The 23,152-nt window shown below is 36.2% G+C and overlaps 1 protein-coding gene across 1 annotated transcript; it reads left to right on the top strand.

Moving 5' to 3' along the window:
* The first annotated feature begins 435 nt into the window (after positions 1–435).
* Positions 436–19,493, top strand: chmp2ba (charged multivesicular body protein 2Ba). Its single transcript, XM_067409500.1, has 6 exons — positions 436–607; positions 3,703–3,794; positions 9,590–9,784; positions 11,503–11,605; positions 15,732–15,838; positions 16,249–19,493. Exons 1-6 carry the CDS (start codon positions 574–576, stop codon positions 16,366–16,368), a joined length of 651 nt encoding a protein of 216 aa, XP_067265601.1. The 5' UTR covers positions 436–573; the 3' UTR covers positions 16,369–19,493.
* The last annotated feature ends 3,659 nt before the right edge of the window (positions 19,494–23,152 follow it).

Raw genomic sequence — 23,152 nt, 5'->3', positions numbered from 1 at the left:
TATTTACATTTAAGTGAAAGGTGGCCACAATTTCAACAAATTTAACCTATCCAGCATTTTAATCAAATTTGGCTGTCACTAGTTCATTTTATATATGTCCTGCAGTCAGTGTGACGAATTAATTTTTTAGAGTACAAAAACTCAATTACTATGAGTTCATAAAAACTGTATGTAACATAATTATTGAAGAATTGAAGAAAAATGTAATGGTATTAAATGAATTACAGTATGTTACACCTCAGGACACTGCTGAAACTGCTTGAAATTTCCTGTCAGTCACCCATGTGCAGTTCTGCCCATTGCTGAAAGTGACAGAAGCTCGTTTCCCTCAAGTGAAGGTCTGAGTATTTTGAGGAGTGAAACACTGCCCCCTACAGGACGCGAGAAGAACTGCGCCACGGACACGTGACGTCACGCCCTGCATGACTCGATGGGATCATGAGCTGGAAAGTGACAAACAAGGATTTCGGGACCTTTGAGTAGATCGATAGTCAGTTAGGCTGAGGCAGTTAGGCAGAGAAACTAGTTTTTATATTGAATTAAAGAGAAAAACAAAGTCTAAGTTAAGTCATCATGGCGTCTCTGTTTAAAAAGAAGACAGTCGACGGTAAGTCACTTTGTTAATTGTTTTATTATAGATTGTCATGGTCATATCCCTCTTGTCATTTACACCTGTTTCCCTGCTGCATCTTTTGAAACTTTATCAGCTTGTTACACCAGTTTTGATGTTGTTTACCTAATGAAGTCACAGTCATAAAGTAAGGATATTTGCTACATAAAGATGTTTTTGTTGTTAACGACTGTGAATGAACAGTAGTAGACTAACGTTACAGTCATTATAATAATAATGTGTTTCATTTAGCTTTATGACACAATTGGTGATCTGTTATGTCTTTTATTTACATAAAAGTAATGTTTTGCCATTGTGCCAAAAGTGAAAAAACAAAAAACAAACAAAAAAAAAAACATTATTTCATAGTAAAAATGACAAAGAACAAACCCATCAAGATTAATCAATATCATGTTTATGTCCTCATGTGTCATGTTAGTTTCCTCATTTACTTGTCCTTTTTAGGTTCTTTTACATTGAAACAATTATTGCAATCCATTTCTTTATGGACCATCTGCATTATTGATGTTTATTGCATTCCCACTAAAGCAGTCATGCAGTCAATGGACAGAGCTGTGTAGAGATCTGAATTTGGCACAGTTAACTGGTTAGATGAACTGGTTAGCTGCCTCAAGACTCACTGAGCACTGTATCATTGAAACACATCCATCTAAACCTGTGCAGGTGTCTCAAACAATCAACAATAGAAGCTTTATTCATTCCTACAAGTCATGAAGTTGATTTTGGCTGTTTTTTTGTTTTGTTTTTTAAATACTGCATTGTCACGATCCTAATTTGAGCTATTACAGTATAACTATATTCAAAGTCATACATATGATATAGTCTATATAAAGCAGAAGAGTAGGTGGTGAACTGAGAATCAGTCACAGTCTTTACTCACATTTTAATGCTTTTCCATGGTCGAGTTGAATTCCCTTCATTTCCGAAGCGTTGTCCTCTTGACCTTGGTGCCCAGGTGAGTCGAGAGTCACCGTGCCAAAGTATCCTGTCAGATGGCAGAGCTGGTTTAGCTCTCCGAGTTTTGTGGACGATAACCCTCCCTCAATAGTACGTTTTCGATACGTCATCTTTTGCGTAGACTTCTACGTGTACACAAACTCTCTCATCAAGGTTAGGGATGGGCAAGTAGCAAAATTATAATGATAATTAAGTATAAAAAAAGTATTCACAAACTCTTTGTGACTTTTCTTGGACTTTTCTTGGACTTTTCTTGTTTTTGTACAATATTAATTTTACTGTTAAAATATATAATTAACTTTTTTTTTTCTTTTTAGTTATCCCCTCATTTTTAACATTTTTTATGTTTATTATTATTTTTTTTAATTATTTAACTAACAACTTGGTTTTTCTTTTCAGTCATGTTCTCATTTTTTATGTTTATTTTTTTTTATTATTTAACTAACTTGTTTTTCTTTTCAGTCATGTTCTCATTTTTAATATTTTTTATGTTTATTTTTTTTATTATTTAACTAAACTTGTTTTTTCTTTTCAGTCATGTTCTCATTTTTAATATTTTTTATGTTTCTTAATTTATTTTATTATTTAACTTAACTTGTTTTTTCTTTTCAGTCATGTTCTCATTTTTAATATTTTTTATGTTTATTATTATTTTTTAATTATTTAACTAACTTAACTTGGTTTTTCTTTTCAGTCATGTTCTCATTTTTTATGTTTATTTTTTTATTATTATTTAACTAACTTGTTTTTTCTTTTCAGTCATGTTCTCATTTTTAATATTTTTTATGTTTATTAATTTTTTATTATTTAACTAAACTTGTTTTTTCTTTTCAGTCATGTTCTCATTTTTAATATTTTTTATGTTTATTAATTTATTTTATTATTTAACTAACTTAACTTGTTTTTTCTTTTCAGTCATGTTCTCATTTTTAATATTTTTTTTATGTTTATTATTATTTTTTAATTATTTAACTAACTTAACTTGGTTTTTCTTTTCAGCCATGTTCTCATTTTTAATATTTTTATGTTTATTTAAAATGTAAAAGTTATTTCTTTTTAGTTATACTGTCATTTTTAATATTTCTTTTATGTATTGCTTTATAATAACTTTTTTGACCTATTTCATATTCATTTGTTTCTTTTTTTCTGCATCCTTCTTTTAACTTTTTTTCCTCCTATAATTCATTGATTCATTTACTTGTTGACTACTATACCATATCTTTTTCTCCCTGAATTTAAATTTCATATTTTTTAAATACAGTTAACACTATGAATTAGCTCACAAGACTCCTTACTGTTTTTTTTTTTTTAAACCATTGTTCTCCTAAACACCATCTGTGGCTTCTAATATTGACCATTTAACCTCATGGGATGTTATTGTATGATTGGCATTCATGAGGGCACATGCTGGGCTGATCGCTGTGAGTGTGTAGGAGAGCGTATCTTCCCTATAGGCGTGTGGCTGAACATTGTGGCATCTAGAGGCGGGAGCATGAGGAGAATCCTGATGTTCGGTGCATGTGTTTAGCTTGTCCCTTAAATGCATGAAAACATGAAGTGCATGATCCTGCTGGGCAATTATTTATTTTATTTTTTTCTCCAGGCTCATGAAAGCATATTTAATGTACTGCAATATTCAGATCCAAAAGAGTCTGTTTTTAATCAATCTCTGATGAACTGAGAGTCAAGAAATTATTGTTCAGCTTTTTGCCCTTTGTCCTTTATAACCATGTTATATGAAAGTATGAAACAAAATCACACACCACACAAAATGTAATTGTGGAGTTTTGTACCTGCAAACTGCACACATTTTCTCCAGAGATTAGGGGTATAGGGTTAAGAATTTTTAATGAGTAAAAACATGGAACAAGGGAATGGACCCTTATATATATCAATATATAAGTAAATAAAAGACTTCTGTCAGAAGTTTTGTATTGTTAGGCATGTGCTAAGTCAGCCAAATGCCTTAACATTTTTTGTGTGTGAATAAAAGAGAGAGACTGAGGGAGGAGGGAAAAAAGGAGAAGAAGAAACTCAGTTTCGGATCAGTGAACTGTATGAGGATTTTCCAGACGGTGTTATTGCATGTTTTTCTCTGCCCCATCCTGTCACAGATATCATTAAAGAGCAGTCCAAAGAGCTGAGAGGCACCCAGAGACAAATCACCAGAGACAGAGCTGCCCTGGAGAGACAGGAGAGGCAAATGGTAAGTGGAACGAAGCAGTTTCACATCTGTTAACTTCAACTCCCAACGTCCACCGCGTCCCTTCCAGCATCATGTGTCGCTGCTTATGCGAGGTAGTCGCTTTTTTGATTTATTTTTATTGCATCAAAGAACCGAGTAAGCTAATTAATTTAGTTTTTGATCTTTCTGTTAATTGTGTTTAGAAACAGGTAGATTAAATGGCCTTTTTTAGCTTTAAGTTAAAGGGAATTGTTCATCGCTCAATACTCACGAGAATGACTTCAGTGTTCATGTCGTCCCTTTTAAAGCTCAGAAGAATCCAACTCTCTCCGTTTACGTTAATTGTTTCTATGTAAACACAGAAATGTGCATAATTGCCTCCCAAAAGGGGCTCGTTTTTCTTCATTTTTATTGTAATTAGACATGGTTTTGCTTTGTTATCTATTTCATTTTTTTAAATGACCTATATTAAAAGATGGCTGCAGGCCGGTCATGTGCTACTGCTGTTTTAATACCCCATTACACTTATAGTGGGGTCCCGAAATCTGGGATGCAAAATCTCACTTAAAACTGGAAATTTAGTAATAAAATCTTAAAAATAAATTTTTGGGTAGGGGTAAACAATGCAGAAAAATAATCATATCACATTTTTTTTTCAGTCAGGATCACTATCCACAATCTTATCATGATTAATTTTCTTTTTGGTTTTTAAAGTTGGCATGAAAATAAAGTTGCTATAAATCTTTTCTTCTCTATTGTGACGTATATCTGAGTGAAACAGCTTCTTGAACAAGAAAAAATGTAGGACAGGGCTTGATTTTGTCCATAGGAAAATTAAATTAAAATTAAAAATTGAATTTATCTTGGCATAGTTGAATAACAAGAGTTCAGTAAATGGAAATGACATACAGTGAGTCTCAAACTCCATTGTTTCCTCCTTCTTATATAAATCTCATTTGTTTAAAAGACCTCCAAAGAACAGGCGAATCTCAACATAACACCGACTGTTATGTAACAGTCGGGAACATTAATATGTACGCCCCCAATATTTGCATATGCCAGCCATTCAAGGCATTAGAAAAAGGCAGCCAGTATTAACGTCTGGATCTGTGCACAGCTGAATCATCAGACTAGGTAAGCAAGCAAGAACAATAGCGAAAAATGGCAGATGGAGCAATAATAACTGACATGATCCATTATATCATGATATTTTTAGTGATATTTGTAAATTGCCTTTCTAAATGTTTCATTAGCATGTTACTAATGTACTGTTAAATGTGGTTAAAGTTACCATTGTTTCTTACTGTATTCATGGAGACAAGAGCCGTCACTATTTTCATTTTTAAACACTTGCAGTCTATATAATTCATAAACACAACTTCATTCTTTATAAATCTCTCCAACAGCACTATCAAACTCATTCAGAATCAAATGTAAACATCCAAATAAATACCATACTTACGCGATTAGACATGCTGCATGATGAACACTTTGTAAAGATTCATTTTGATGGATTTGTTATATTAGCTGTGTGAACTTTGTTTATGCTGTCCGGGGGAGGGGAGCATGAGATTTAAAGGGGCCGTGCAGCCTGAATCGGCGCATATTTAATGATGCCCCAAAATAGGCAATTAAAAAAATGAATTAAAAAAAAAAATCTATGGGGTATTTTGAGCTGAAACTTCACAGACACATTCAGGGGACACCTAGACTTATATTACATCTTTTAAAAATACATGCATGCGTCACCTTTAAGCGTAATAAGATGTGAAAGATAACTTTTTAGTTCACTGCTTATGCACTATGTGACCTCAGAAAAAATTTTGTGCGTGTAAAGTCACTGGCAGGGCTTTAAAGTACATGCAAATGAGAAAATGTGCACTGTAGCACAATACTAGTGTTCTCTTTGTACAGACAGATCATGGTGACGTTTTAATATTTCACAGTCTAATATCATCATATCTCATACCCCTAACCCTGCTCCAGATGGCATCATATCTATGAACTGCTGGATAAATATTAGTCAACTGAATTGGGTCATATTTATCATTATCTATTCTCTGAAGGTAAGGGTTTTGTTTAGCACATCAGTCTGTCACTTTTATTCTAGTTTTCCAGTCCATAGTGCTGCCTAGTGGCTGACGTGACAATAAAACATCTCTAATTGGCCTGATGCTACAGCTCCATCTCACTCAGCTCTCTATACATGAATATTTATTATGCAGGCATATCTTATTTGTCATGGTGTAACAGTAAAAAATGCCCGATTCCAGTCATATTTGATATTTTGATAGCGACAGACAGGCAAACATGTACAAAACTCTCAGAAGCTGTCACGAATCACCATTGTGTGTTAAAGTAGGACAGTGCTGCATGTGTGTGTGTGTGTGTGTGTGTGTGTCAGCGCAGCTAATGAGTCAGCTTGCGTTTTGCTTATCAGGCATCAGAGCAGCACCTGGACTAATGTGTGCATCATTAGACTTATTCTCTCTGTTATGCCTGTTTAGCTGATCAGCATGTGTTTACCTGAGAGACTAACATTAAGAGCACACAAGAGAAAACAGGATCTGCTGCGTTAAATGTTCAGAAGAATATGCCTGGGATTCAGATTACGGATTTAATAATAGCTGCCTTAAAGGTGAAGTGTATCATTTCTGCACAACTTTATATCATATATATTATTCCTTTCAAAAGTGTGGGGTCAATAAGATTTTATGTTTCTGAAAAAAGTCTCTTATGCTTACTAAGGCTGATTTATTTGATCAACAATACAGTAAAACATTGCGAAATATTCTGCTTTTTAATATAACTGCTTTTTTAAAATTGATATATATTTTAAAATGTAATTTATTACTCCAGTCTTCAGTGTCACATGATCTTTCAGAAATCCTTTTAATATGCTGATTTGATGCTCAAGAAACAATATTGAAAACAATTGCTGCTTAATATTTTTGTGGAAATCTTGATACATCTTTTCAGAGTTCTTTGATGAATAAAAAGTTCAAAATTTCAAATAGAAATATTTTGTAACATTATAAATGATTTTACTGTCCCTTTTGATCAATTCAATGCATCCTTGCTGAATAAAAGTATTCATTTCTTTAAAAGATTAAACTTTTGAACAGTAGCATACACTTTTCAAAACACCCCTTCCACATCACAATATGTAATTGTGAAACGTACATGTAGGACCTCCCAAAAAGAGCAGTGTTTTGGAAGTGTTTACACTCTTTGCAACATCAACCTACTGATGGCTGTAATTATAGTGAGTGTTGCCTGATCAACCAAATCTGACAAAACATACTAAAAAAAAAGCCTAATTGATCCCAAATACCCACACTTATAGATGATGTTATGAAACAACAATAAGTGGACATGGCTGGCCACACTGCTAATAGTCTCTGTTCATCACAGGAAAAGTTCACTCAAAAAAAAAAAAATTAAATTCATTATTTACTCCCCCTTGTGTCAGTCCTGAATGCTGTTATTTTTGTCATGAAATGCTAAAGGAGATATTTTGAAGATGCTGTTCCATGCAAAAACAATTAAGCGTGAATTAAGCATGATAACAGTTAGTCCATGTGATTTGTGCACTATTAGTATTCCGAAGGCATACAGTTGCAAAGTTGCGATAGTGTTTTCTTCCCTATTGTGACGTATATACAAGAAAAAACGGCTTCTGGAATGAGAAAAAATGTAGGGCGGGACTTGATTTCACCCTTCTGGGATTGATTGGATCATAGCAAGTTGAATGCTAGTTTACAGTCAGTTGTGGAGGATATTTAGTCCCACCTTCCGCCGAGAGACACGGCACGAAGAGAACAGATGCCGTTTCGAGGGGGAGAGGAGGTTTATACAGTAGTCAACATTTGAAGCGGATCAAAAAAGTTAATCAAAGATGTCCTAAGAAGAAGGTTTTAGGACAACTTTGATGTAAGGTTTTGATCCACTTCAAATATTGACTACTATATTTTAGATTTAGGATTATGAGTACACATGAATTAATGAAAAATATGATAAATCATTGATAATAAACACTGCTACATTCTGTAAAATAATACGATTTGTTAATTTTGATTTCATAGGGACTTTAAAGGTGCCCTAGAATCAAAAATGTTATTTATCTTGGCATAGTTAAATAACAAGAGTTCAGTACATGGAAATGACATAAAGTTAGTCTCAAACTCCATTGTTTCCTCCTTCTTATATAAATCTCATTTGTGTAAAAGACCTCCGAAAAACAGGCGAATCTCAACTTAACACCGACTGTTACGTAACAGTCGGGGTGTACGCACCAATATTTGCATATGCCAGCTCATGTTCAAGCATTAGACAAGGGCAGAACATCTGGATCTGTGCACAGCTGAATCATCAGACTAGGTAAGCAAGCAAGAACAATAGCAAAAAATGGCAGATGGAGCAATAATAACTGACATGATCCATGATAACATGTTATTTTTAGTGATATTTGTAAATTGTCTTTCTAAGTGTTTCGTTAGCATGTTGCTAATGTACTGTTAAATGTGGTTAAAGTTACCATTGTTTCTTACTGTATTCATGGAGACAAGACTGTCGTTATTTTAATTATTAAACACTTGCAGTCTGTATAATTCATAAACACAACTTCATTCTTTATAAATCTCTCCAACAGTGTAGCATTAGCCGTTAGCCACGGAGCAAAACCTCAAAATCATTCAGAATCAAATGTAAACATCCAAATAAATACTATACTCACATAATCCGACGCATGCATGCAGTATGCATGACGAACACTTTGTAAAGATCCATTTTGAGGGTTATATTAGCTGTGTGAACTTTGTTTATGCTGTTTAAGGCAAGCACAAGCTCCGGGGGCGGTGGAGCGTGAGCATTTAAAGGGGCCGCAACATGAATCGGCGCATTTCTAATTATGCCCCAAAATAGGCGGTTTAAAAAATGTATAAAAAAAATCTATGGGGTATTTTGAGCTGAAACTTCACAGACACATTCAGGGGACACCTTAGACTTATATTACATTTTGTGAAAAAAATGTTCGATGGCACCTTTAATGTGAAGAATAAAGCAAAGTTTTAGACATTATTCACTGATGAAATGTTGGATAAATAATTTGAAAAGATTAAATGATTTTCATTTTTGGAAGACCTTAATAGCAGAAAGTATTTTAACAAAAAATAATTTATGTTAAAATAAAATGTTATACTCTCATAACCAAGTTTAAAGGGATAATTCACCCTTTAAATTATTTCACATTTAATGGTCTCCATCAGTGGCCAGTGTTGATTTATGGAAATGATTATGACTCTCCAATAAGCTGACATTTCCTGTTACCAGATGCTTGTTAGAAAGGGATTTTTATTTGAAAAATGTTTGCCTAGTCTTGCCGGTGTTTTGTACACATGCTGTTGAAAGAGAGCTGTATAATCATTAGCGCTGCACACAAAGTTTGTTGGAAGGTTTTGTGAGTGCAGCAGGTTTCAGGCTTTAATTCTGATGGGCCGCCCTCACTATCACACAGTCCCAAGAGAGATCTCTGCAGACACACACACACTGTTTCCCACTGCATCTAATTGCTTGACTTTCCTCAGGGCACAGAGCTGTTTTCAGACTTTTACTAATGTAAAGAAACTCAGAACTCTGGGTCCAAACAAGTAAACATGGCACAAGTTTCAGCTGTTATGGTGTGGTGCTTCACAACATCACTAACATCTCTGCTGTCGATCTGTCTGCCTGGGTGCCTTGTTGTTCTGTCCTAGAAGTGAAAACTCAATTTTGTTCCTACTAGATGTAGAAACTGTTGATGTCTTTATTCTTACCAGGAAATGGAAATCAAAAAAATGGCCAAGACTGGAAACAGAGAAGCCTGCAAGATACTAGCCAAACAGCTCGTACAGCTTAGGAAACAGAAGAACCGAACCTACGCCGTGAGCTCTAAGGTCACGTCCATGTCCACGCAGACCAAAGTCATGAACTCTCAGATGAAGATGGCTGGAGCCATGTCTACCACAGCGAAGGTAAGACCCTTAATCCTCCCAATGGATCTGCATTACTCCTGGTTCAGTTATTCCATTGCTCAACACAAGACCCTTCAACATTCCCAGTTCCCCCCCCCCCATACCCCCACCCCCTGATGACGGCTCTGTATTATTCACACGTAGCCCGATGTGTTCCCGGGAAGTGCTGGAAAAACAGAATCCCTTATGTAGCAAAGCACTTCAAAAGAATCCTTAAACAGGGTTTAATTATCATGTTGTTGGGGAGCTCCTTACTTCTCATTTTGACCCAGTTTTGTAGTTTCTGCTCTACTTTTCTAAAGATCTCATATCTCTGTGTATTAATTCACACTCTTCTCATTATCACTCATTTAGAGTTTTTCCCATGATGCTTGTACAAAATAATAGGAGCCATATGATTGTTTTATGGAGTTTAGGATGGAGCCTTTGGAGCTTTCTTTTTTGAAGCAAAATAATAAAGTAGCATATATTTCAATAAATGTAGGACAACAAAAGGACATTGTAGATGCAGTGTATATTGTTTTAAGCACGCTCTCTTAAAGACTTGTTTAATAAGATCTTACCAGAAAAAGCACCTTGTGGATTTTATTTTATTTTTGCTTTTATGAATTATAAAATAATTTAAGCAACCACTAATTGAAATTTAAACTAAAGCTTTTAAAAGACATTATAATATATATATATATAATATATTATTTATTTTTTTACAAGAGAGTGTTTTGCTGTAAAATGGGATGATTGTGAAGATTTCAATTTTTATTTCCTGTTTTCATTTCATTTTTGGTAAAATTTTTAGTAATTTTATCTTTTTGTCTATTTATTTGCTTTGTTTTCTAATATGGATATTTAATTTTTATTAGTGATATTTCAGTTTTTGTTATTTTAGTACACTGAGTTGGCAACTAGATGAAATAGTATATGTTAAGGTATTTTTACCATTATATTTTATTTTATTTCAAGTAATGTAGTCAATTATTAATATATTTAATGATAATTGTTACATTTTAATTTTTGCATGAGATGGGTATAGGTTCATTTATTTTGATTTGAATAAGGAGACAATTTCACAGTCTGCACTTCTAATGCACACACTTCACAAAGCTTGTCTTATCTTTACCAATCACTACAGGCATGTCGCATCCTCACATAAAATGCAATTTCAGCCAATTAAATTCAGTCTCTGACTGCTCATTGATGGGGTGTTGTTTTTCTCACCCGTTTGCAAGCCGTTCCTGTACTCGCACAAAAGATTCATTGTGTCTGTATCCAATCCATATTGTATGAGGAAGGAAGCTATTAATATTTCCTAACCCAACTGTTATTGTGTATTTGTAGTCACTAGTCAGTCTAAAAGAGGTAGCTGGTGTAATAGATATGAGATGGGTGATAATGAGGCTGTGTGTAAATAATTCTCTGTAATCAGATAGGACTCTTCCTGTGTGTCTGCCCTGCCACAGTGCTAGAGACCCAGCGGGACAGTAAAATAGACTTCTCTCCATGCGACCTATTTTTATGTTCTGTCATCTACTTACTGTACTCCCCTCCTCACCAAATGGTGTGATGTCGAAATTTATGTCGAGCTGCATTCAAAATGTATTCGTCCGTGGTGGATTTTTGTCAGAGCTTGTGTTATTTTTATTACCGTTTGTGCACCGCAAGGATGCTCTATTTATTCTCCGGGAATGTGATGGATTGCTTGAACTCTTTCTGTCTCTCAGACTATGCAGACTGTCAATAAAAGAATGGACCCCAAGAAGACGCTACAGACGATGCAGGACTTCCAAAAGGAGAACTTAAAAATGGGAATGACGGAGGACATGCGTAAGTGGTTCTAAAATGGTGGATCTCTTTCTTCTGGTTATTTTTCAGCAGTGCAAAAACTATGCTAAATGCTATCTGGACTATGTAAGATTACTATATATGGCGAGTTTCATTGTATTTTTTAAAATTCAGATCACCATATAATAATGCTTTATCAGGACAGCTAAATAAATAGGCTTATCAGCACTTCCTATATTTCACTTTACATCAAAATGCCTGGTGTGGTGTCCAGGCAAGTTTGGCAAAAATATCATTCATTTGGTAGAAGCAGTTATATTATGTAGGCGCCAACCTGGACAGGCTGCGTGACATGCCCTCATTTTCAGAAACCATATATAAACCCCATAAGGTAAATGATAATTCACAACAATGGCATGGTTTGTGCACACAATGAGTTCTGTGCCATGAATTGTTGGCAACAAACAGCATGAAACTATTGAAATTCATTATTGTGCAATTAACAGTTTTGGCACTGTGTTGACTCACTACTAGTTTTGAGTAACTAGAACTTATGACAAAAATTATAGTCCACATTGTAGCCAAACACTGCCAATTTAAGCTGGGTTCACACTGTGCGATTTTGGCCATGATATGGCCGTCTGAAACAAATTTTGATTCCTCGGATCCTAGACTAAAATTGGAAGTCTTTGATCATTAGTTTGACATGTTTACTGACAGCCGATTAATGACCATTGCAATCAGATTTTACCTCCAACAAAATTCTGTGTGACTTCTTCTACGACAACCATCACATCAAAAACCAATAGGAGCGCAGAACCTAATGACGCAATAGAGTGCCTCAGGGATGACGCATTTTTGTAGGCAAAACCCGGAAGCGAGTTAGCATTTTAGGACTTCCGGTTCCAACGCCGTAAAGTCTATGGGTTTTTTGAATGGGTTTTTGCTAAATCGCCTGAAATAAGGTATGTGGTTAACAAAGCCTCTAAATACTTTCACGTTTTGATCTATGACATAAAACACACCAGTTATAACCCGCTTGTGATTTTTTTTAACTTTTACTGTGTCTTAAAATCGGCGGTTGCTAACAAATTGCTAGAAGGGACTACTTCCTTTGGCGGGGACATTAGACGTCATCATTAAAAACGGGACATTTGGACAGCATTTCTCATGAAAAAGTGGATAAGTATTCATAAGTATTTATAAGTATTTATAAATAAAGTTGTTTTCTAAATAAAGTTTGAGGACGCTCGGTGGTGACGACGTTGATCCGCGACCATGGTGTGTTGTAGTCCGTTTATAGCCTACTATTAGCCTTTTATATCTTACGACTTTATTTAGGCTTCAAAATCTATAAATGTTGTGTTAACATAAAGATTATCTTGATAGACAAAACATGTAAGTGTCATAACCCTTTGTTAAACACAGAGCTTATTTTCTGCGATTTTCCAAAAGTCTATGGGAAAACTGCATAGGCTTTCAATCGAGGGAACCCATGCGCTGCTAACTTCCGGGTTGGCCTAAAAAACGCGTCATCCCTGGGCAAGAGGCTTGTTTGAGATGAGCAAGTACTGCGCAGAACCGATCACTGAATATTCCTAAAGTCTCTGACAGTGCGATCTCTCTGTGAGTTATGTGATAGCTATCAGATTTATAAAAATATATAAAAACATGTCTGTAATTAAAATAAAAATGATTGATCCACACATCTTTCGAATGGAAATAAATAACAAGTACTATGTGTGTATTGTTCATTATGTTTATATTCATATAAAAAGCAACAGAACTTAAATTGCATCCAGTTTATCAGCAAAAAAGTGCGAGTGTGAATCCCGCAATATCCGCCTTGATCCTCCTGATCCACTTCGAGAACAGAAAACTGTCCGTCTTGCCTGCACTTTTTTCACTCCTCCCATCACTGCAGCCGCCTGCTCTCGGCTGAATTTCAGGAGAGGCTAGGCGCATCTCAAACAAGCCTAACAACAAACCACCACTTGATCCACACACATCGTTTTCCAGTTTTCTTTTTAAGAGGAGCCATGATCAAAATTAAAGTGTTAGTTCATCCAAAAATGAAATTTCTTTCATTAAGTACTCACTCTCATGTCGTTTCAAACCTGTAAGACCTTCTTCCATCTTCAGAACACAAATAAAAATATTTTTGATGAAATCCGAGACTCCTCCATAGACAGCAATTTAATTACCACTGTCAAGGTCCAGAAAGGTACTAAAGACATCATTAAAATAGTCCATGGCTGCGTCCGAAATCGCATACTACATGAGTAGGCACTACATTTGAATTTGAACATACTTCCCGACCGTTAAAACAGTACGTTCTATATAGTATGAATATGGATAGTATGAATGGAATTCGGACGTTCTACATCCGCCATGTTAATGTTGTCACATGTCATGCGTCGTCACAACAGCACGAAAATTTAAAGCGCCCGCTCTACTCCGCTTTCATCGGCCTAACTATTTACATAACATTTACAAACTGTGAGCCCTACAACCTAAACCTGAATGTTGCTGTCTGTTAAGTTTTCTAATCTCATTAAACTGCTTAACAACGAACGTCTCTGTTGAGTAAAACAGTTTTAACAAGCTGATGTAGCTCAATCTGTTCGTTAGCTTGATGTGCTCTCAGTAAAAATGATTAAACATCTTTTTACAGCCGACTCTCAAAATCTTCTCATCGATTTACATTGTCTAAACTTTCAATAAGTCAGCCGTTTACTTACATTATGTTAAACGAGTGCAATTTAACCACAATAAACACCGTTTTTCCCTGATGTACTTAGACTTGAAAAGAGCCGCATCGCCGCTTTGCGCCATTTTCGAATATGAAGAATCCTCTCCTGTGGCCTCACGGGATAGCACAGCATCCATCGCATGCCTACTACAGAATTCGGGCGGAAGCAGTAGGTCATCCGGGTACTTCTCGCCTACTGTTTTTCGAAGGATATGAATTCGGACATACTACTCGCCTAGCATACTGTTTTTCGCATACTATATAGTAGGGAAGTATGCGATTTCGGACGCAGCCCATGTGGCTGCAGTGGTTCAACCTTTATGAAGTGACGAGAATACTTTTTGACGTAGAACCTGGAAGTGCTGAACTGTGTTTACAACATAAACAGCGTAGGAGAATGACACAAGAAGAGAATATATTGTTGAATGAAGTCGTTATTTTTTGTTTTGTTTTTGCGCACAAAAAGTATTTTTGTTGCTTCATAAAATTAAGGTTGAAACACTGAAGTCACGTCGACTGTTTTAACGATGTCTTTAGTACCTTTGTGGACCTTGAAAGGGGTGATTATATTGCTGTCTATGGACAAGACATATACCTCTCGGATTTCATTAAAAATATCTTCATTTGTGTTCTGAAGATGAATGAAGGTCTTCCAGGTGTGGAACGACATGAGGGTGAGTAATAAATGAAAGAATTTTCATTTTAGAGTGAACTAACCCTAAAACACTAGAGATTGTTTATGTTTGCTAGCCACCATTTTTATCCCACATAAAAATGCAGCTCACGTCACTGAACATGTCAGATTGATAATGTAAAACTTTTTAAACGTCCATTTTTAACGCGTCTTGACTGCTGTACAGTCTGACATTAATGACAGCTGAGATCCCACAGTGTGACATGACTTGATGTGACTGATGTTCGTACAGTCTGACAAGCAACAGTCATAAAGGACTATTATAAATCGTACAGTGTGCATCCGGCTTTAGGCAGGAAGAGATGGTCTGACCATCCCGTAAAGCACCCAGCCTCAGTTTATTTTGTTTTTATGTGCCGTTTAAGGTGGATTGTACAGAAAACACTGGGGAAAAAAACAGGAAACGGAATAATTTCTTGGCAAAATATACAGTTCTTCAGGATATTGAATTTATTATTAATTAGTTAAAATAATTTGAATTAATCTGTAGTAAGTGCTTCAAACAAAACTCTTAAAAACTTTTTTCAAAGATTTGATGCCTCAAACCTGGCAAACTCTGTCATATCCAGCAAGTTCATCCTCAGAAGCTTAAAGAAGTCTTTGTTTCCAGGTGGTTTAATTGCATCTGGATCCTAAAGCAAAACCAGTTGAGAATCACCGGTCTAGAGATTAGGTTATTCTGTCGACTTTCACCAACTTCACCAACAAATTTCTGTCCACAGTCAATGATACACTGGATGAGATTTTTGATGAATCAGGCGACGAGGAAGAATGCCAGGACATCGTGAACCAGGTGCTTGATGAGATCGGCATAGAGATCGCAGGAAAGGTTAGACGCTTTCTTTTTGTCTGTACTGTTCTAGCGACAGCCCCAGCGGCTGCTTTCAGCAGATGGCAGGACTCTGGCTGTGCCTGTGATTACTGTAGGCCTTTTTTTAGATTCATGAGATGCAGAATCATCGTATCTGATTGCAGCAGATGTGTATTCCCTTGGGCCAAAATGTAATACTCATATTCCACAGATTCTTTGTCCTGTATTCCCCAAATAAAGTGCTTGGGCTCTGTTGTTGTAGAACATTTGGCGTAAACAATGAACATATTTTATTAGGTACTACTTCCATTCCCCAAAACAACAATTAAACGTAGGCTTATGCTGGTAGAGTTTTAGCACCAGGTGATCTGTGAAATCTGAAGTTTTACTGCTCTAATAAAGGGCTCCAATTGTTTTTGTTTCCGCAGATGGTAAGAGCCCCGTCAGCAGGAAAGATCCTCCCTGGCGCCTCCCCAGCAAAGTCTAAAGCTGCCACCATTTCAGACGCCGAGATTGAGAGACAGTTGAAGGCTCTGGGAATGGACTAAATCTCTTCACCCTCCACACCTGTGCACCCACTACCACCAAAAGACTGAGTTCATAGTGGGAACAGGGAGTGTCCAAGTAATAAATGAAGGAAAACTCTCAACAAACATACTCTTGTTAGAGTATCGCAATGAGTCATTGGAGTGGATTCATTGGTCAGTTATATACAGCAGATCACAGTCTAGATGTTTTGACAAAATGCGTACTTAAACTGACATGCTCTCTAATTCTGCTGCACATAGTGTAGGGTTTAAAGGTGAAGTGTCTAATTTTTGAACCACTAGTGGCTCCAAATTGTTTTGTTTTGAGCAGCATGACTGGCACAACGTCATCTCAACCAATAGTGTGAGTTTGGCGTGGGGCTATCTGGGGCAACCAATGGCAGATTGAGAGGGTGGGGGCTGAAAAATCAATACGTGTGTTCAACTTGAAGCGACGCTGTGCAGATCGACCGGTGTATGACATGAAAGTACTGCAAGAGCTATTAGAGAGCAGCCGGCTCCGTATGCTTTTAAATTGCTCTTGCGGTACTTTGATATCATACACCAATCTGTCTGCACAGCGTTACTTCAAGTTGAAGTTACACACTTAATGGCTGTATTCGAAATCATATACTTCACGAAGTAGTAGCTGCAAAAACAGTTTGTGAAAAGAGTAGCATGTCTGAAGTGTTCATGAAACAGTAGCCGGAAAGTACTCTGATGACCTACTACTTCCTTCTTTCCTACTATTTCTATGTCCGAAATCGCACACTGTATAGTAGGTACTACATTTGGTTTGAAAATATAGCCTCATTTCCACTGAAATATCCCAGAACAGTTTGTCCCAGGAACTGTTTTTCCCCCACACCTATTGATGTCTGACTTTCCATCACGGTCTAAAGTACCGGAAAGATTAAGTCCCTAGGACACTTGTTCCCGCTGGATTTCGTCTTCTACATAAAAGCTCAATAAAAATATATCATATTTTTAAACTCCATTGTTGATTTGAATAGCAAACAACTCTTACTACACGCACCGCAACAGTCTTTTAAAAATGGTGGTTTTAAAAATGCGTGAAGTCAACCAATCAAAATGCTGCATGAATTCAATCAATTAGCATGTTCAATGTCCAATGCCAAAAGTTCCTGAACTTTGAAAAAGTACTGCCTTGCTAGCAGGGACTTTCTGAGAGGCGAATTTTAACTCGGCACTTCATTTAGAACCTGGTCCCTGTAGTCGTAACTCACCGAGTACCACCCCAAAGTCCCGTAGTAACTGGGGAAAGTTCCTGTGGTGGAAATGTGGCTTTGCATTGCGACCATTAAAAAAGTATGTTCTATATAGTATGAATGTGTGTGTAGTATGAATACAGTTTGAAATGAATGAAATATGACCAACAATGTCAGTTGTTTCGCTTCACCTCCATTGATAAATCCTCTCCTCTGGACTCATGGGATAGTAAAAGGGATAGTAATAGACCATTGGTTGTGAAAGTCTTGGTGGATGTAGAAGATCTTTAGGGTACTTTTCACCTAGTGATTTTCAAATACCATGTATTCAGACATACTGCTCTGTTGGTGAATTGTTTTTTGCATACTTTACTATATAGTAGGGAATTATTCAATTTCGGATGCAGTACATGGTGAATATGTTCATTCTACACATTCATACTATATAGAATGTACTTTTTTAATAATCGTGAAGAGTTTACTTATTCAAAAGAAGTACCTACTCACTCAGAGTGTATGTGATTTCGGGGACAGCCATTATTTTTGCTGCAAAAATTACACAGTTCACTTTTAACTTAAAGGGTGCTATCACTGTGGTAACAAATTGTCTTTTAAATCCTTTAAATGTACACCAACATTGGAAGATTTTGGAACGGCATGGGATTCCCATGTGTTATAGGGCTAATCATCTCAAATACGTGTCATGTTAGTCAAAAGATGCTCATTACGTGTATTTTTATGTCTTTTTAGGTTGTGTATGACTTAAGGAAGTAAGTTAAGGAAAATTCGCTGTGAGGTTTGTTATAAAATCAGTATTTCTTACTTACAAAAATATCATGCATGAGAATCTTTGTTGATATGATAATGATAACATGATTAAGTCTTATCAACCTTGAAACAGTGCAACCATTGAGAACTGTTTGGTGAGTGATGATTTTGTAGGTAAAACTAAACAAAAAAAATTATAGTTCCAGAATGGTCACATTTAAACTTTTAAAACATTTTAAAAACTGCCGCAATTTAGGTGACAGCCTTGCACATACTGTATATTCCCTTACTGTTACAAGCTTGTACTGTTTTTAAAGCAGTTGATGAGTGTAATTTGCACAAAGCTTCAAGTTTATTGAAGGATTGTGTTCAAGAGAGGTGGACAGTACTGTGTGAATGAAAACAGCGTTACTGACGACACATCTGCTCAACTTTGATTTGTGTCTTCTCAACTGCACTGCATTCTCAACTGGGCTCTTAAAGATTTTTAATTGATGGTTCCATGAAGAAACTTTAACATCCATGGAACCTTTCCATTCCAAGAAAGGTTCTTTATAAAAGGTTCTTCAGATTATTAAAATGGTCTTCACACTTCACAAATTCTTTTAAGAACTGATTACTGAAAGGTTCTATGGGGAACCAAAAAATGGTTGTTCTATGGCATCACTGCTAAACCCTCCTTTTGGAACTTTTATTTCTAAGAATGTGGGATTGTAGAAAGTGCTAACCATAATGTAATTGTAGCTGATTTACGGCTGGAATACACCGCATGACTTTTGTACAGATTTGTGCCACGATTTTCAGTCTGGATGAATCAACGTTAGCTGCTGAAAGTCAAAGCCAGTCCTCAGACGTTTAATTCTCTCCCACTGGAGAACGTTGGATTTTGCAGAAAATTGTGTTGTGTAGCTTGAGGCTCTGATTCCATCCAGTTGGAGGAGGTAAAAAATGTTTTTATATTTTGAGCCCATCATTTTAAACAAAACACATTGTTTTCATTTGATTCAAGGCGTGAGTTTGTTGTGTTCAGAACGATTTGAATGTCTGGTAGTGTATGATCCTCAGTCGTTTAGTGTATGATGTACAGTTTTCTCTTTAATCATTTACAAAGTCTGCTATGATACCTAGTGTTTTTTTTTTTTTTTTTTTCCTCCAACTTTATCTGTACGTACTTCTCAACACGTTTAAAAAAAGGTTCTTTCATTCTAACCAATGCAGTGTGTATATGAATGTACAGTTAATGCTTTGATTTGATTTTCTAATTAATAAAGTACCTTCACATTGTGTATAATTGGTGTGTAACGTATTTCAGCATTTAACAATCAGATCATTTGTACAATCATGAAGATGCCAACTAAAAACAAGAGGGTGGCCTGTACTGAACTGTTAAACAGTGGGAAACCTTTAAGCTGAGTGTTATGAACCTCTACAATTGTCCTAATGGCCTTTTAAAGCATTTCATATTTCATTAAATTAGACATCATTATTCATAATGATAATGAAACATGATTTTTAAATAAGGTCCTAATGAGTTTGTAGAGTGACCTTTCTTAAATGAGCCATGGTGCAGTCCATTAATTTCAAAGTAATTTAATGAGGTATGGATGTGTAACTGCTGCAAGCGATCCTGCAGAACCTGCTGGAATACATATGGACAAATCCAGCGTTTTATTGTTTTCTCAGTGATCATATTTATGTATGATACAGTATATACTGAAAATGTCAAACCCTGTCAACATTATCCCAGAGTATACTGTATTTATTGCATTATTATATCGTATCGGGTGGTTAGGGGTGTGTTGCTGACACAGTCAATGGCAAGAGATGATGATCATATAGATCATCGCCCATATCTCTCTGCTGAGAGCGGTTGTGCGCAGGTGAGAGGCTGTGCTACCTCATTATTACACTGTCAGGAACAATGTAATACTGTAAATAATCCCCCAGTAAATCCCAGCAGGGCTCTGATGATACCACTGTATGCAGTAGACACCAAATTAAATTAACACACGCCACATATACACACATGATAGATGCTTAATTCCCTCCCATTGGAATGATGTTTGATTATGTTTAATAATCTGAATCACAACACACTTATGTTGTTACGATTCATGCAAAGCATGTAATTCACATAATAATGCCCAACAGATTGTTGCAGAGCAGCTAATGACTTGCAGCATCTTATGATAATATGACAAACCAGGCATGACCACAATATTAGTCATTTATTTGGACAAATTCATCATTTCTATTCAAATGACATCGCAAAAAAAGGTTGGGCTGCTTCATACAAAACTCTACAGTGCAATCACACATTTCCAGGATGTGTTTTCAGTGATGTTTTAGATTATTTGCATATTTTGCTAATATATTAAACTTTGTTTGGAATGTATTTAAATATATTAATGATGAATAAATTATTTAACAATATTAAAAAGTATCAAGATGCTATTATGCACTTTAAAATGTAGAAACCATCACAAAGATGCTATTTTAGAGCACAAACACTCTTAAAAAAATGTTAAAATGTCTGTTAACTGCTCAAGTTTAGATTTCAATGAGGCTGCTTAAATTCCCTTATAATTCGTAAAGCAATAAAATGCAAAAAAATTATCAAAATAACAATAATAATAATTGCATTAGCCTATTTAACACAATATCAAACCAACTGCTGTTCATTTTAACCTTTTCAAACAAGACATTTAACAAAATTTGGCAAAATTTAAATAATAAAACAGTGGATATAAAATATTAAGAGAAAGTATTGTGACACGGCTGTGTCCAAAATCACCCCCTATACCCTGGACAGCCATTTGTAGTGGCATCCGAAACCATAGTGGACGTTATCGAGTGCACTAATTTAACCCCATAATGCACCGCAATAAGTTACAACTTACAACTGATATACACTCAACCATAGATATATATACATACTCATTAGCATCTGTTTCTATGAGCCACTATAAGTAAGCCATCGGCCTTATTGGAACGGTCAAAGCCAGTCCATGGACATTCAAGAGCAATTTCTCGGTGCATCTGCAACCGTAGTTAGATGCATGTATGAATATCTATATCTGCAATAGACTTTAGCAGGTTTTTTGCTAAATTTGCTAAACTAACACAATTCAACAAGACAAAGGTGTCAGCTAACACAACATTAAAAAGTCGTTTAAAAACCTGTAATATTGAGTTAATACATTATGTTTTACTAACGTAGTTCGGGAGGAACAAGTCAAATAAGCTACACAATCATTACGTCATCTCAACCAGCTGTCAACAATCTGTTATCAACATATCTACCCAATCGGCATGAGTTCAGGCCTATATATAATCACAGTCAAACTCACCCAAGGATCCTCAACAGTTTCCAGAATCCCTCCACCACCCCGTCTCCTCACACTCTCTGGGCTACTTCATATAACCTAAAAAAGGGGGTACTCTGATTCGGGCCGATTACCGAGCTCGGAGCCCTCTCCCTGGACAGCACGCCAAATACGTTTACCAATTAATTTACCTGACTTATTTGTAAGTGTGAACTCGTGAAATATAAAATCAAACACTGTGAAAGGTTATCCCATTTCTTCAGGAATTTTTACAACCAGAAGCTGCGCAATGTTTGGCATCATTGATTCTTATTGTGAGTGACGACACGTTGACTGTTCCAAGATGGCGGACATGCTGATGTGTCTGAAGTGGCATTTACCTACCTGTTTATATAACTATGCATTTAATGGCTAGAGAGTACCAATAATACACTGTGAGGGTCATGCCGAATGAATTCCCTTGTCTCGCCATAAAAATGCCACCCGCAGCTGAATCATCCATCCATCCATCCATTTTCCAAACCGCTGGTCAGATGTGGCTACAGCGTAATGTAATACTGGTATAAATTCCTTTTTAAAGGTGCTAAAGAGGATCTTTTCGTCGACTGAGAAACCAAAGACTGTTAGTGAGTTTTTGAAATGGGCACATGCGTAAGAACAACCCCCCTCCTTCACAGCTCATTTCGAGGGAACGCCTCCCAAAACTCGTGCACGAGTATTGGAACATGAGTGTTTACCACCAGCATTCGCTGTGTCGTGTTAGTGGATTCATTATGTCGGACTCACCGCAGGTAACTCATAATCTGCAGTTGTTACTCCTGACAAAAACATCACATGCGGCGCCTGTGGAGTGTGGAAAGTTACTGGAGCGCGCAGCTGCGCTCGTCTCCCACAAGGAACGTCACGGCAGTGATTGACAAGCCAGAGAGCCAATCGTTTACGTGATGATCGCGTAAACGATTTGCTGATGTTTTTAAGGCCCTACCTCGTGCACAGATGATGTATATTAATATTATTACTTTCAGTGCACCTAATAAATAGTCTTTTATCAGTTAGTAAAGACAGTTTCAAGTAATATTGCAAAAATGTATAAAACAAAACATCCTCTTTAGCACCTTTAATAGATTATTAAATTATTTAACTAAGGTTTATACATGCTAGTTTGCATGACAGAGATCAAGATAAATCTTAATTCAGTGTCCAAATTCGCTCACTTGCTTTCATTCCCTCCTTCAAGCGGACTATATTAGTGGACATTACAGGAAATAGTGAATGAGGAATTAGGGGGCGATTTCGAACACAGCTTATGTATTTGTAAAACATTAGTGGATCGTATTCATACAGCAGTTAATGTGATGAATTACACCTGTGGTTATTCTGATAGGACACCTGTGTGAACTTTCAGCTGTTTCAAATGAGACCAAATGTTTGAGAAAGTCATAGTGTGTTATCTATGAGTTAACATTCAGACATCTTTAGGTG

This window comes from Chanodichthys erythropterus, chromosome 14 (assembly GCF_024489055.1).
Source record: "Chanodichthys erythropterus isolate Z2021 chromosome 14, ASM2448905v1, whole genome shotgun sequence".
Lineage (NCBI taxonomy): Eukaryota > Metazoa > Chordata > Actinopteri > Cypriniformes > Xenocyprididae > Chanodichthys > Chanodichthys erythropterus.
The sequence above is the reverse complement of the archived record's forward strand: the minus strand, read 5'-3'. Positions and strand labels throughout refer to the sequence as shown.

What these genes read in the sequence shown, in the direction of transcription:
- chmp2ba (XM_067409500.1), top strand. Translation starts at nt 574, where the DNA reads ATGGCGTCTCTGTTTAAAAAGAAGACAGTCGACG. An exon ending in AGAGACAGGAGAGGCAAATG is followed by an intron (nt 3,795 to 9,589) that starts GTAAGTGGAACG and finishes TATTCTTACCAG; the next exon opens with GAAATGGAAATCAAAAAAAT. An exon ending in GCATAGAGATCGCAGGAAAG is followed by an intron (nt 15,839 to 16,248) that starts GTTAGACGCTTT and finishes TTGTTTCCGCAG; the next exon opens with ATGGTAAGAGCCCCGTCAGC.